The sequence below is a fragment of the Muntiacus reevesi genome, chromosome 19 (genome assembly GCF_963930625.1).
Source record: "Muntiacus reevesi chromosome 19, mMunRee1.1, whole genome shotgun sequence".
Classification (NCBI taxonomy): domain Eukaryota; kingdom Metazoa; phylum Chordata; class Mammalia; order Artiodactyla; family Cervidae; genus Muntiacus; species Muntiacus reevesi.
The window spans coordinates 10,814,140-10,829,403 of NC_089267.1; the positions used below are offsets into that span (position 1 = coordinate 10,814,140).

The 15,264-nt window shown below is 36.4% G+C and overlaps 1 protein-coding gene across 41 annotated transcripts in view; it reads left to right on the forward strand.

Moving 5' to 3' along the window:
* Nucleotides 1-15,264, forward strand: part of RIMS1 (regulating synaptic membrane exocytosis 1) — a 592,480-nt gene that overhangs the window by 463,591 nt on the left and 113,625 nt on the right. For 30 of the 41 annotated variants that reach the window (XM_065911753.1, XM_065911751.1, XM_065911754.1 and 27 more), the window contains one exon: nt 3,979-4,091. In XM_065911753.1, coding sequence (XP_065767825.1) covers nt 3,979-4,091 — 113 coding nt within the window. Of the gene's footprint in view, nt 1-2,736; nt 2,920-3,978; nt 4,092-7,945; nt 7,976-15,264 lie in introns of all 41 variants that reach the window. The other 11 variants (XM_065911744.1, XM_065911745.1, XM_065911774.1 and 8 more) reach the window with 2 other exon arrangements.

Sequence of the window (15,264 nt, forward strand, 5' to 3'; positions counted from 1 at the left end):
CTCATGATAATAGAAGCTAGTTCTGTCTCAAAGGCGGAAAAGAGAGCAGTATTGGGTCTTCATATACTCTGTGGGTCCTGCCTTTATCAAGCTAGTTATTTGTCTTTTTGCAGTTGACGATATTAGCCCCCGTTTTCCCATCTATAACATAGGAATGATAATACTTTAAAGAGCTGTTGTGAGAATGCAAAAAAGGCACACGTGTATGTATGTGATATGTACACCACACCACATGCATGCGCACACACATCTGAACACACACAGACACGCTAGAACCTGGTGTGTGCAGACGGCACCATGTGGATGCCCGCTGAGGAACACTTTTCTCCCATCGCCCTCCTTCTTCATCATTCACTCCCTGTCCATCCTCTGTCCTGCTCCTTGCTGGTCTCTTTCCCTCAGATACCTTTACATTCTCAGCAGGTCCCATTTCATGGAATAGTCTGGATTTCCTCCCATCTCACTCCTGGACCTCAGAATTTCCTGATTCACCCTCCTTCCTCTCCTCTGAAAGAAACGCTCCTTGGCTCTGCCATCTCTTTCTCCAAAGCCTGGCTCATCTCTCTCCAGCCCTTGCCTCCTCACTCCCCTTTGCCCCCCTCCTGTGATCCAGTCTCCTTTATCCTCAGGCAGAAGGGTTTCCACACCTCATCAGAGTCTGCGCTTCCATACTAGTTATAGATTGGCGGGAGCAGAAGCTGTTTTGTTCCTGAGGGACTTGTGATTGGTTTCAAAGGAAAAACAGCCCTGGCGCTAAGTAATTAACCCCCAACAGGGCACTGAAAGCTTAGGCCCTGAAAGCTCCTGGCTTGGGAGGATCTGTGTAACGTTCATCGAGAAATGAATTTGCACTTATTTGCCCCTGAAATTGCTTTTTTATATTTATACAAAATAAGTGGCAAATTAGATAGATAGATAGATAGATAGATAGATAGATAGATAGATAGATAGATAGATAGATATTTGACCGTGTCTCAAGGCATGGGAGCTCTTAGTTCCCCAACCAGGAATTGAAACCATGCCCCATTCAGTGGCAATGCAAAGCCTTCACCACTGGACCACCAGCGAACTGTGCTTTTTATATTTTTGTCATTTACTTTGGGGCCATATAGACTCATCTTTTTTATTCACATTTCAGGTTGTATTTAGGAAGTTCTTTTAGTTTATGAATTGCATTAAGTAATGAAGCAAGATTTTAGTGAAATTGCAAGATCTGTGAAATTTGTCTGGACTAGGGTAAAAACTATATTTTTAAACTTTCAAACCACATTAGAGTGTATTTTCTACAAGGGAATGTTGAAATTTATTCTCATGATAATTGCTTTTAAAGAATAATAGATAAAAACTCATTATTTATATCATTGGAAAGGACGTGATCATACCTTGATCCTTCCCATGTAAGTTAATTATGTAGAATGGAGTTCATGTGAGAAGTCAATCCAGAATGAATGAACAGTTTTGATACATGATGCCAGCTTTCTTCCATTAATTCAGCAATCAAAATGACCATCCAGGTTTCTGGATATGCCTTAGGGTCTGATGCAGCATTAATTCAGAGCTCAAAAAGGTTAAATGAACATTAGGTACCTAAGCTGTACCTTTTTATGCTCTAAAATCTGACATTTTCCCATTTTATTGTTTGAAAATAGAGGATATACCCTGAATCTACATAACTGCAGCTGCAAAAGACAGTCTAATTAAGAGAAAAATTGTCAACCCAAATAAAAGTTGAATAAAGCACTTGGTAATTAATGTATCACTACTTCCTGTAGTGATAAGTATGGATTTTTGTCTCACCACTTTAAATTACTTAACTGACTATTACAGCATTGTTTTCAAAAGGATGAAGTGTTATTTCTTGGCTTCTGTGACTATGAGAAATAATACAGATTAGGTATTTTAAATGTACACTTTATTTAAAATACAAAAAATGATAAATAAAGCAAAAATGTGTATGTTTTAAAGAAGCATATATATAATATATACACAGATATATTCACATGTAAACATCAGTTTTTAATTCTTAATCCTTAATTTATAAATTGGCTTCATAATAATTTTGAACACTATATTAAAACAGCTGTCAATATATGGACAATATATGGACAAAAAAAAGGATATATCCTTGCCAATACCTTTATGTGTTAGAGGATGTGTTTTTATCCATATATCAGCCACCTGCATTTAGTCAGCTCAAAAAGCATTCTCCACTATATATCATTTTAATTTGTTGATCTATTTAAATTAACCTCAGAAGATAGCTTCCCTTTGCTGTTTGGTAGGAACTTCCTATTGCAGAGTCCAATTATGAACATTATGAATGGGCAGAGTGCATTGCTCCTTCTTGAAGGCAAGTGCTTCAAGTGTCCCCGGGCTCACTGTCCTGACGGTGCTTGCTCTGAAGCCCCGATCTCTTTACTGAGCTCATGGTGTCTGTGCTCCTGTGTTCCAGGCACCAGAGATCAGCTCAGTAAGACACTAGAGTCCAAAGTCTCGGTCTTGTGGGCCTTGAAGACTTGTCATCCTGGGGGAACCCAGATGGGTTCTCTCAGGACCACTGGGCGTGCAGGTTCGGGATAACGCGTCCGTTTGATGTGCAGTCCCGTTCAGTAACATTGGGATGGGTTTGCTCCTGGGTTTTACAAATCACTGTCTTGTACGAGTAACCAGGTTTTCCTTGGACAGATGTGGATGTGACCTGCTGACTGAAGATCTTTTCTGACCCTAATGTTTTAGGGTTCTCCCACCATGTCTTTCTAGAAGGGGATACGCAGCCGCGAGAGCGACTGATCAGCCAGTCCTTAGGGGGAAACATCCCGCTCGCTCCCGCTCGAGCGAGCACCCTAGTGTCAGAGCACTGTGCCCTAGGCACCACCTTGCCCCCGGAGGGTCCGCGCCACCTTCTCCGCTCCTGACAAGGTCGCTGTTCAGTGTCTGCCTCCAGGTGTCGCTGTGGTCTTGTGCCTTCCTGAGCTCTCGACACTCGCACTCATTACGGCGCCATGGCTCTTGATCCTTTGTGACACTTAAACCCCTCTGCATCCACCCTTGCCTGCATCCTCCTTCACTGTGCTGGTGACCTTCTCTTCTATACCTCCTGCCGACCAGCCATCACTGAAAACTAAACTTGCCTGTGTTCCGTCCTTCCATCTGTTTGTGGCATATTCATATATACTTCTTTTTTTTTTAATTATGTGAAGTTCTTTATAAGAAATTGCCTGAAATTAAATGTATATTTGCTTTAAAATGTATAAGAAGAATCAGAAAAGAAAAAAAAAAAGTCTTTCATCTTTGTTCACAAAATTCTGAGAGTGCTTTAAAATTCTTAAGTATATAAAAAAAAAAAGTTTGAATAATAGTAGATAGAGGTCAGCTTACTCCAGTACAGTAGTAATGTATCCGCACGCTTCTTAAATTTCTATCTGTAATTTTGATCTGTTCCCCAGTATATTTCATACCATGTGCCCAAGGTTCTTTTTATACATATCTTTTCAGACGTTTCCTATTTAAAAATAAATTGCAAGTGAATGGTAGCTTATAAAAGTCTAAAACTATAACTACTCTCGTCACTTACATGGATTTAATTGTAGCAGTCTAGCAGCCTATCTTAAATAATTGACGCACGTTGTTAAGATTCAGAGGCTGTGAGTAGATACATTCCCTCCAGTACTACCGAAAATGGACACCTGAACAGCGAGCCACAGCTTCGTGCAGAGTTTATGCAAGGAAGAGTGTTCAGTTCTGCCCTGTTCAGAAATTCATTCTGCAGCGCTGTCTGTGGCGGAACCATTCCTCTTTTGGCCCCTTTTTTGATCATAGTCATTTTATGCACATCATGTAAGAGAATTTGATTGTACTTCCAAAGGCCCACGTAGGGGCGTGACGGCTCTTTTAGCAGTAGCAGGAAGAAGCCAGGGATTTTTGTCAGGCCCCCCGGGGTTTCATCGTGTGATTTGCCCCTGTCTGTCTCCCCCGCAGGACGCACCGGCAGGCGAGCCCCACCCGGTCCCCGCCCGCGGACGCCGCCTTCAGCAGCCGCCGGGGCAGGCAGCTCCCGCAGGTGCCCGTGCGAAGCGGCAGCATAGAACAAGGTATCCACAGAGGGAGCCGGCCCAAAGCCTGGCTTCGAGAAAGCCCTCTTTCTATATGCCTTCTGTTAACGGAATCATATTCTGGTTGCATGTAGTCTGATGAATCCTAAGAACTCAAGTTACCCAGCACCTGGGTATAACAATTGGTACCTCCGTGCTGTTTCTGCTAAGTGAGTGAATGAATGAATTTCAGATGGTCAGTTAAAAGAAATAAACGAGCCCTTTAGAGATACTTCTTCCAACGGTACCAAGGCAAAAAATAAAACTTTAAAGACCTCAGTACAATACGGTATTTTTGGTGTTAAAAGAAGACTTATTTAACTTTATTTTAAAAATATTTTTAAATGAAACTCATATTGAAGGCTTGGCTAGTGTTTTTTTTATTTGAACTTACTTGCAGTATCTCATATTTTTCATGTCTGATGATTAAAAACTGACTTAGAAAACACCTTTTAGTGTCTTTAAACAGTTAACATCACTTAGATTTCCCTTATTTTAAGCATATACCCATTGTTTTTATCTTCTAGATAGAGAGGGGGTGGGAGTGGGGGATATATTTTCCTGGAAATTAAATTCACTAAGCTACTTGGCTGAGAGTTAAACACAGTTGAAAGAGTCAGATTTCTTCATGTGACTCAAAGTGCCTTCCCATTTCTCAGTAAGTGAAATGATATGTTATCAGTAAATGTTATCATAAATTTTTTAAGCAATTTAGTGAAATAATGTTTAATTTGGGGTTGTAATGTGAATACAGTCAACTTATATTTAAAATGTGTGTTAAAAATCTTCATCCCTGTGAAACAACTGAAAGGTTAACATTTTGAATATTTTTTTCAACAGTGTTGGTTGTTGCTAATGTAAAACTTGTATATTTCCTTCTATATTGCTGAATATGTGTTCTATCCCCTCAAAGCACTTTACTGAATGTGTCGTTGAAATATTAGTGGTCAAAGAAGATAAATATGCTTTTGCAAAGACTGATATGACAGACTGTACACAGAGTACTTGGTTATAAGAAAATTAGTCTAGATTTTAAGAAGTGTCATCTTATTGACAGAAAAATGTTGCTACAATAAATTCTGAATTTGTATTCTTTTTTAAAAATCATGCGTCCTGTTGATATGCCATGCTTTAATATTCAGGGTCATTATAAGGTTATTCATTTAGCTAATCAGAAAAATAAAAGGCTATGTGAAACTCTGACTTTCTTTTCTAAAATAGCAATTAATTCATGGGAATTCTCAATTCATGTCTTTAACAAACTTTCTCTTATTTGGGAACATTTTGAGAAGATAACATACATAATTAATGTAATATTATTAAGGCTATAATTAGCAATAGTCTAAATGAAATTGTCTTAAAATTTATCTTAAAAAAGGTGGTGTTTGTTTAAATTATTCAGTCACGGACTCCTGTTGCACAACCAAAAGAACTATAGGTACTAGTGTTCAACTGCAAACTCACTACTGGCCATAGTGTACTAAAGATTGATATCCAAAAATCATGTGTTCCTAAAATTCTTTGCATTTCCTCCAGTTGCTAAAACATTTAAGATTCAAAAGCATATGAGGGTATTGAATATAACTCTCATATAGTGAGATTATAGTTTTATTAACCTATAGAAATAAGACTTGCTTCTACAAAACCAGATGAAATGTGTGCTAGACTTTGTGTTTTTTTAAACTCATGTTTGGTTGTTAGTATCAGTCAATATTACTGCATTATGATATTCGTATTCACAGTTGTCTTTCAGAGAAATCACCAATTTGTAAGGATTGAATTGAGGTGGGAAGAAAGGAATGACTGAGGATGAAATTGGTGGAGTTATTTTGATAGTTAATATCACAAATACATTCCTAGTCACTTGCTGTTTGAGGTTCCTAAAGCTTATCACCTTAAGAGTCATATAGATACAACCATTTAAAAATACAACAAGCATGTACTATTTTATCTGGGTTTTCTATAATTAAAATGGATCTGATTTACTGTATGTTGTTACTATGTGTTTCGGGACATTGGTAAATGATGATACTGCCCACCTTCATCTTACTATGGATCGATTTCAAGCTGAACAGGTCACATGACATCTTTGTATTTCCTAGAATATGTTTTTAAAAATCAACGTCTAATTTTATTCATGGGCTCAATAGAATTTAGCTTATTTTACTGAAGATGGAGTTCATTGATGTTCTTAAGGCTATATAATCATGTCATTTTTTCCTTTAATATTGTATGTTAAAATTTACTTCCATATTCTGTGAAGACTAATGCCAAATGCAGTTTATTTACAACCAATGAAGGCCCTCCCACATTTGACTCCTTCTTTCCAGTCTCATTTTATGTTTATTTTTACTTTTTAAAAAAATTTTTAACAAAGGATAATTGTATTTTATTAAAAAAACTGAGTTGACAATTGGCTGGTAAGAGTGAATATTTCAAATGATGTAGATTCCTGAATAGTGTCATAACTTCTTGATGAACTTATAATTTTATTCATGCATAATTTCTGGATATAATTATCTGCATTATTGTGTTTAGGATTCATAGATTGTTTGGATGCTTATTTTCCTCATTGTAATTCAGTTCAACCATTCTCTCTTTGTACAGTGAAAGCAATATATATATATGTATATATATTTTTTAAAGGCTAACATCATGTGAAAAAACACATTTACTTAAACTTCTAAAAATGTATTTTAGAATTTCTTTTAAAAATTAGGAATGCTAGCCTATTTTCTACATGGAATCTGATTATGTTACAGTTAGCGAGAAAGCATAGCTGTGGTTATGATACAGATTTTGAGATAAAGTAGCTGAAAAAGTAGCCTTAACATTTAGGTAACTCCAAAGGTATGTGATAATTGAGAGCAGAGGCTTTCAGGAAACTCCTCTGGGTATGTTCCAATGTTGTATTCCAGTGTAACCCTAAGGTAGTGTGAGACGAAAAGCAAGATGATCAGTTGCATTAAAATGGATGGTTTTCTGAAGCCAACCAAGGGATTTTGTATGTGTGTGTGCAGCATAGGTATTTTTTTAAGAAAACCTATTGAAAGATCATTCATAAGCTGACACAGTGTGCCAATTATTTTGTTGTTGTTGTTGTTCTGGTATTCTGCTACCTAACATTAATGGCACGCCCCTTCAAAATACCTAGATAGGCCCTTGTTTCCCAGTAAATGATGTACCAACAAGGAGGCAGATAAATTCGTAAGAAATGTGTGAGAAATGTAATCTCCAGAGAACATTTCACTTTGAGATAGTTTAATATAATTAACTTGAGAAGGAGAAAAGGATCACTTGAAGTAGGATATATTTTTTCCCAGGTAGAAAATGTTCTAGAATACTTTCCACAGTGAAAAGAAAATGCCTACTACCTACCAAAAGTGGAATTTATGTTTTCATTTATTATATAAAATTTTAAATTATCTGAAAGGATATCATTTTTTAAATTAAAATGTTAATTTTGAATATTAAATATGCTTTTAAGTACATTTATAATAAAATGTTATCATATATTAAGATTGAAATATCTTAGTAAAGCTGGTGCTGAAATATTGTGCAATTCTTCAAAGGCAAGAAAATAAACTTTTTCAAATTCTAAATATATTAATTTCCCAATGTTTATGCTTTTATTTAAAATCTTTAAATTGTTGCATTCATTCTTTCTTTGATTGGTTTTAGTGTCATGTTTGAGACTTCTTCATGGTTTGTCATTAAAGTTTGTCATATCACATTATATGTTACATATTTTTATTATTCATGCCATTGTGTTGATTCACATTTCCATGTCTAACTATAAATTTGCTGATTTCTTTCTTTTATTTCCATCATTATGTGCATTTAATTCATTGAAGAACAAGAAAAATATAACTCATCCACAAAAGGTAAATATTAACATAACTTTTTAACAATTGAATATTGTTTCTTTTCTCTCATAGTATGTGAGTTATGTAACTGCATTTTTTTAAATAATGAGCTACATTATTTAACAGATAGCTTTTTGCCTGCACTGATTTTGTAGGGCATTTGGTGTCAATTTTTTGTATTGTGAGCAGTTCACATCAAAAAAGAGAGGATTAAAATTGAGTGTTTTTGCTTCAAAATTTATTTTCAACACTGACAAATAGAAAACAATTCTGTTTGGAAAAGAGTAGCATATTTATTTTATGTTTTTTGCATTCCCTTGCTCTCATAGATACAGGGTTTAATGCTTGCTGTCTGTGATGCAAAGGAGTAGAAAATCCCTAGGTTTTCCTTCTAAACAGCAGTAACCTTATGGAATATTTGGCCCTCTGCGGTCATGCATTGGAAAGTGGCTGCCAGAATTCTGCTCCTCTTGGCCCCAGGAGGGTTAGAACACCCATCAGTTCTTCCTTCTTGAGGGACACTGGAGGGAAACCATTTACCCGGCTGTGTTGGCACCTTGCTGACCTGCCCTGGCCCTTCGGATCACATGTGACGTTTGGTCTTTGTACTTGAATCTCATGTAGATGCAGACGTCAACCCACTCTCATGTGCCGCCTTGTTAGGTATGACTATTGGCTTGATAATTAGATATTTGAATATGAGATTTCAGCTTAAAGAAATAATATTAACAATGCTAAAAGATTATATAATTTAACAAAAGTACCTTTGCTCACTATTTGTAGCTTGATGATGTAATTAATTTATTGTTCTCAGTAACTCTAAAAATTAGTCCTGAGAGGACCATCATCCTTTTACGAAAGATGAAGCTCAGATTGAAAGAGGTTCAGAGATTTACCCATCCACCCTGGTGATGTGACATAGATGACAAGCCCATCTCCTACTTCGGACCTCCTTCCTCTATACTTGATTGCATTCTATTTTAATAGGCACAAATCCCAAGTTTATGTTCCTAACTTTGAGTACAGTGAAGTATGTGTTATGTCTCTCAGTGTCATAGATTGAAAATGGGAGGTAATATTCAAGTCCTTCTATTAGTTTTAGTTTATGAAAATTTATTTATATTCTGGCACATAATACATATTCTGGCAAAGTATCTGAAATACTAGGCAATGAATAGATATTAATAAAAATAAAATGTTGTTCAGATCAAGATGTTATGAGATCCTAGGCTTTGGTCCCTAGATTTTTCATAGATTTCTGGCCATCTTGCATTTTTAATTCAGGTATCAGAAACACAAATTTAGGTTCAGTAGTACAAAAATGGCCAATGCATCTGTACTTACATTCAGAAGAATTTATTTAGACTTGCAAGATAAATTTTAGTATGCGAAAAAATGTTATGTTGGAGATGGGTCAATGACCTCATTTGTTTAGCCGAAAATAAGTATAATAGTTGTTTATTTGGAGAACTCTTCCTCCTATATTATTGCTAGCCAAAGCTTTAATTTGCTAATCGAGACAATGCAGAATTCATGGGTTGTACAACTTCAGATGTGTGAATTATGCACCTTTACAGCCTCACTACAGAGCATGTCAGGTTGTTACATTTTAACAAGGTCGTTTTTGTCCTAACTGAGGTGTGTCATCAGTCTTCCTGGGACATAGGGTGTAGATAAGCTTCATGGGATGTACCATGTGACTGAAAACAATCCAAGAGACTTGTTTCCAAATGCAGCCAGGAAGGTAGAGAGCAGTCCAGGGTGCTGCATTTCTTTCCTGGGATTTATGGGAGCCACAGCTTAGCCATGAAAAGCGTGAGAAAAGATATAAGCAAATCCAAGAAATTTCTGTTGAGTCAGGTTGTAGGTTCACCTGCCCCATAGGAAAGAAAACGTTTTGTTTTGCGTAGAAACCTGCTGCTGTGAGCTGACATTTCTGAGGTCGACTGTATTTAGAATTTAGAATTAGGTTATCCTGAGTGTTCCCTGAGTGGTCCAGACTGGCTTAACTACAGGAGGTAACAGCACAGGCTTACAGGACCCCTAGTGAGAGGTGATTTTTGATGAATTGCAGACAACTTTGTAAGATGTTCCCAGTTTGTCCAGGATTAATGAGATTTCACAAGATGCAAGATACCCAGTGCTAAAACCAGGAAAACTCTGGGCAGGATGGGGAGGTTGGTCACCCTACCCAAAGGGGACGTAGGGGACCAGTATATAATTTTTAAGCATACTTTGTAAAACACATGCAGAGAGGTGTAATATACTGAACATTCTTAATATGAGTTAGAGGTTATAGGGCACTTCCTGTAGGTCAGTGTCTTGACTTAACAGGGTCGTCTCTTCATCTCATCGTATTCCTGCCCCACCTTGAGACATAACTATTCGTATCCTCATTTATCAACCGAGGGAACTACAGCATAGAGGGATGCAGAGCCTGGCCCCAGGTCAGCTGCTCATTTGGGACGTGCTTGGACAGGAATCTGGGCTGGAGCCTCACTCAGGCGCCCTTGTGCTGAACCTTTGGCGTGGCTGCCTCTCCCACATTCAGCACTGACCAAGCTCCTACTGTGGTGTGACATCACATAATCAGGGTAATGACCCGGGACAAGCCAAGGAAGTGTAGTGATTCCTCTTATAGAAAGAGGGCAGAGCATGCCCGGAAGCCCAGAGCTGCTGCAGGACACAGCTGGCCCGTGAAGCCGCAGCCCGCGACCCGGCCACTCCTTGGGTTGCACTCACCTCCCCCTCGGGTGCAGGAGGCCACTCCGGGGCCCTGCCACTCCCGTGACCCAGTTTTATGCACTCAGCCAGACCTTGCAGTCCCTGGCTTGTTCTTCAAGTGAACCCTGCACCCCGAGAAAAGGAAACCACTGTATTTGGACTAAGATGACACCGTCTCACCTTGAAACGTTAACTGAGGAAATAGAAATGTTCACACCAGCTTGCTTACCTCTTTCTCACCTCCTGTTTGTATGTTGGAAGCTGAGGTACCCCCTATCTTTCTAGGATTCACAGACTGTTTTATAGGCGTATTTTAAATCATTTATTCTCAAAGTAAGCCAATTTTTCCCTCTCTGCTACATTTCTTGGACAGTTTTAAAGAGCCCATGAATGTAGTTTGGGGGCATCGAAATAATGATATAAGAAGATCAAAACAGAACCAGAAATTAAAAGGCTTCAGGTGAGAAAAAATGTTATTATCACAATAAGTTTCTAATTTATATGCCTTTAAGATAGGATCTCTAAAGTGCATTAACTTTTTGCCTTTTGGAAGCAATTTGGAATAATAACAAAATCCATTATACTGTCTTTTCTACAAGTAGAATTCCCTTTCTTGTAAGAAATGTGTAGTTTACCCATAAAGAGAATGAAGTACATTTAGAGTTCAAGTAACTAAAGGATTTGAAAAGGAATGAGCTAGCATCTGTTTTGTGGTCCTGTTTAACTAATAAAATATATAGTAATTATTGTAAACAGGTCATAAGGGCCATTTAAGGATTATCTCTAGTCAACCGAATTTTTAAACTTCTGTTAGAAAAATGCTCCAATAAATTATCTGTATCTTCTTTTTGAAGTGTTGACAAGAGTAGTTTGAATGCTAAGCACTCAAACTATAATCTTTATGAAACTATTAGCATTAATCTGAATTAAATGTAATTCAGATTAAAAGTGAAAAACATCATTTTAATGATTTTATGTTACATTATTTATTGTTTATGGAGTTGCGCTTTTGAAACACATTATAGGAGAAAAATCATGTTACTTGGCTTTTGCCAATATAAGTAAACTAATTTATTTGTGAATCTTTAGAGGCAGCATTATTTTACTGTCATTATGTAGAAAAGGATTTCAGCTTTGTTCACATTTTTCTTAACTGCATTTTGAGCAGGTGCATATTACCCAGGTGATTCATTTGATGTTATTGTGTGTAAAGATTTCAAGTTCTTTAATCTTCTAGGGCTTTCCTTTTCTTGAACACTTGCCATGAATATTCGTGAATGTTTAGTCATAAACATTTAGGCCTCTGTTAGTAAAAGCATCGAATTGGTCCATTTCTCTTTTTGTCACAAACCTATAACTGTATTTGTCATTCTAGCCTTCTTTTTAAACTTTAGGGATATATGAAAGTGATCCATGTACAATAGTTCTGAACTCTTGGTTTGGACCCATTTTTTTTGTGTTCTGCTGATTCAAATGTGATGCTTTATAATAGTATTAAAGATTTTTAAAATTTTGAAGTATTAACGCTTGAATCAACCAGGTGTCAGCTTGCCAGAAATGTGCCCTTGAGGGAGAAGGGTTTGCCCCTTCCTCCCTGATTCTGCAAGAGAAGATAAAAGGTGGATGTCTAGCCATGAATAGACCTTTTGGGTTTTCTCCTCTAAAGCTGTATATTTCCCCTGAATACTGTAATTTGGTTTTGCAAACTTTAAAATTTGTCACCACTCTTTGCAAAAAAGAAAGGAGACATTGAATTTAGTAGTTACGCCCCATCAAACCTTTCAAGATAGATTCTGTTGCCACCAGTGTAATTGGATTAACAAAAAATGATGGATAAACATGTTCAGAGATCCTGGGGATGAACAGCATGACCCTTTGGGTTCCAAGAGAAACCTTAAGTCCATGGACTACTCTCACAAAGATTGCGTTCTGTGCTTGTAAGGAGAACAGTGCTCGCTCTTAAGACAGGCATACACATAAAAAGCTATTTAAGTCTGGGTAACAAAAGGGCAGGGTAAAATGACAGATTTTTCGTTTGACTTTCTCATCTGTCCACTATCTGATTAATATTTTCACTGTTACTCTGGGGCTTGGCTCTTTTGACACTTAAAGTGATATATGGGGCTGGAAATTCTGAACTTTGTTTTAGGTAGTTGAGTGAAAATCTGCTAAAACAAGAGTTGGCCTTGGGGTTTTGGCTGCAGACAAAAGAGAAATAAGTGATGATACATGGAAGTTACCTCTTTCTTCTAAATCGATATTTCATTCCAATTTTCTATACCAAAACACAGCCTCTTTTCAAGTCCTTAAAGGCGATATGGTTCTTTTTACTTTGCACCTGTTATTTGCTTGTTTTATGTTTCTCATCCTGGATAGATGGTATCTTTTATTTTATTGTTTATGTTACTGTAGCATAATCCTTAACATCCAAGAGAATCATGAAAGCGCACATTTACCCCCTTGCAAATTGAAATGAATTTTATTCTAGGAAAATGACCCAGAATATGGGCATTGCTGTATAGCCAAAATATTTTAAATATTTACTCTTTAGATGCACATATTCTATATGTTGGAGGGAGAAAAGTAGGTATGTGAGTATTGTATCAAAGTTGCTTATTTATGCTTGTATGACTCCAAAGATAAGGATGGGCAAGAAAAGACTGCTTTATCTTTTAATTGGCAAAAAAAAAATAAAAGATAAAAAATAACCAAATATAACTGGTAATTTTTGCCCCTTAACTTCTATGGTTTTGGTAAATTGACAAACAAACAAACAAACAAAAAGGTAAAAATGCTGGAAATTAGTTGAGCAAGAGAGAAAGTTGTTAGCTTCCTATTTTTTAAAAATATCGGAAAAATGTCAACACTTTATTGAGATAGTACAGAGTCAGAGACCCCAACAGCAGAAAGTTACTCTAAGTGATGCCTTAGACTTTTCATTTTTTTTGCAAATGAAAACGGTGAAGGTGAGATGTCAAGACCAATCAAGTTCACACTGATGAATGGTGGTATGTCTGAAATTTTAATCTCTGCCAAGTGTTTTTGAGTCCTGAGTTCTTACCATTTGACCCCATTGCTTCCAGATGTGTGGAGAATGTTCCTACATTTTAACAGTTTGTGTTCCTCTAAGTCTGAAAACCCATGTGTGGGGATAAATATTGCAGTCTCAAGTTTTCTAATAGAAAAGCATCTTTCTTTCTCTTCAGGCTGTGTTGTACACCTTACAAAGTTTACAGATTCAGCCAGCTCATTTTTTTCCATCTTTTATTACTTTCCAATCTCCACATTTCCTGTTACATTGTTCATTGTATCTGAGTGCCCACCAGGAGTGATTTGTGAAAACAAAAGCTTCAGAGCAGGGATTTCCTCGGTGATGTCAGTAATTGAGGCATTGCAGATATCTCATTCGTATGTTTAATTCTGACAGCTTTCAGGCCTGTGGTCATTTATCATCACTCTTTCTGCGACACACTAGACCCAGATCAGGGCTTCACTGTCCCCAAACTCGTTTTGTATCACCAAGCAGCAAGGATGCAGAGGCACTAATTTTTCATAAAGTGTGCCAGCAAACTTTAGACAAGGTTGTTATCCTGTACAAATGTTACCATGTTTTACCCTTCACACATACGCTAGCTAATCTTGTTATTAAAAAAAAACAAAAAAATTAAGTAACCTTTTTTCTTTAATATATTTAATAATACAGAAATTTTCATTATTCCTTTTCTCTTTTGCACTCATATTTCACCTAGAATACTTGAAAATGTAGGTTTAGCAATATATTGTATGGATTATCTGTTTTGCCTATAAGCAGAAGCCTTTGAAACTGCAAATTCATGTCAATTTCTAGATGCATAGGGGGAAATGTGAAAGATTTAAGGAATTTGAAGAGCAGAACAAATTTGTATTTACATAATTATATATTCAAGAATAATATTTAAAATATATTTATGAAAATTTAATGTTTAAATTATAATTATCTCACATTACACAGGGCTGTAATATTTACAGTGTTTTAAAGCAGGTCATGAACGTCTGCCAAGTCAAAGGAGTTTCCCAGAAAACTGCATTTCTCTTCGGAAGAGGTGATACATTGGAAATTTTTCAGTGATGGACTAGGGAAGACATTAATGATTCTTTAGCTTTATTTTAAGTCATAGGCCTCTTTAATAATCTTATGAAAGGATAGTTCTAGAAAAGTGCATATAGGTCCAACCTAATGATTACAGCTTCTTCATAGTTTCTCCAAAGATCATCTATAATACTAGATTAAGAATTCATAGCACAACATGGGGCATGAAAAAATAAGTAATTATTTTAATCTGACTTTATATTCAATAATATCTAATATTTTCCATTAAAAAACTAGTAAATCTCACTCTTTGTGCTCCAATCAGTTATTCTCATTGAGTTTAGAAGAAATGATTTCACAAGTATTTTATTTTTTAACTTAAACTCTAAAAAAGTTCTAAACTTTCTTAATTGCAATGTTGAGTTAATATTTGATTTAAGTACATTCATTGGGTAAAAATGTCAGAATTTAAAATTAACTGAGGATATAAAGTTGATCTAAAGAAACTGGATGA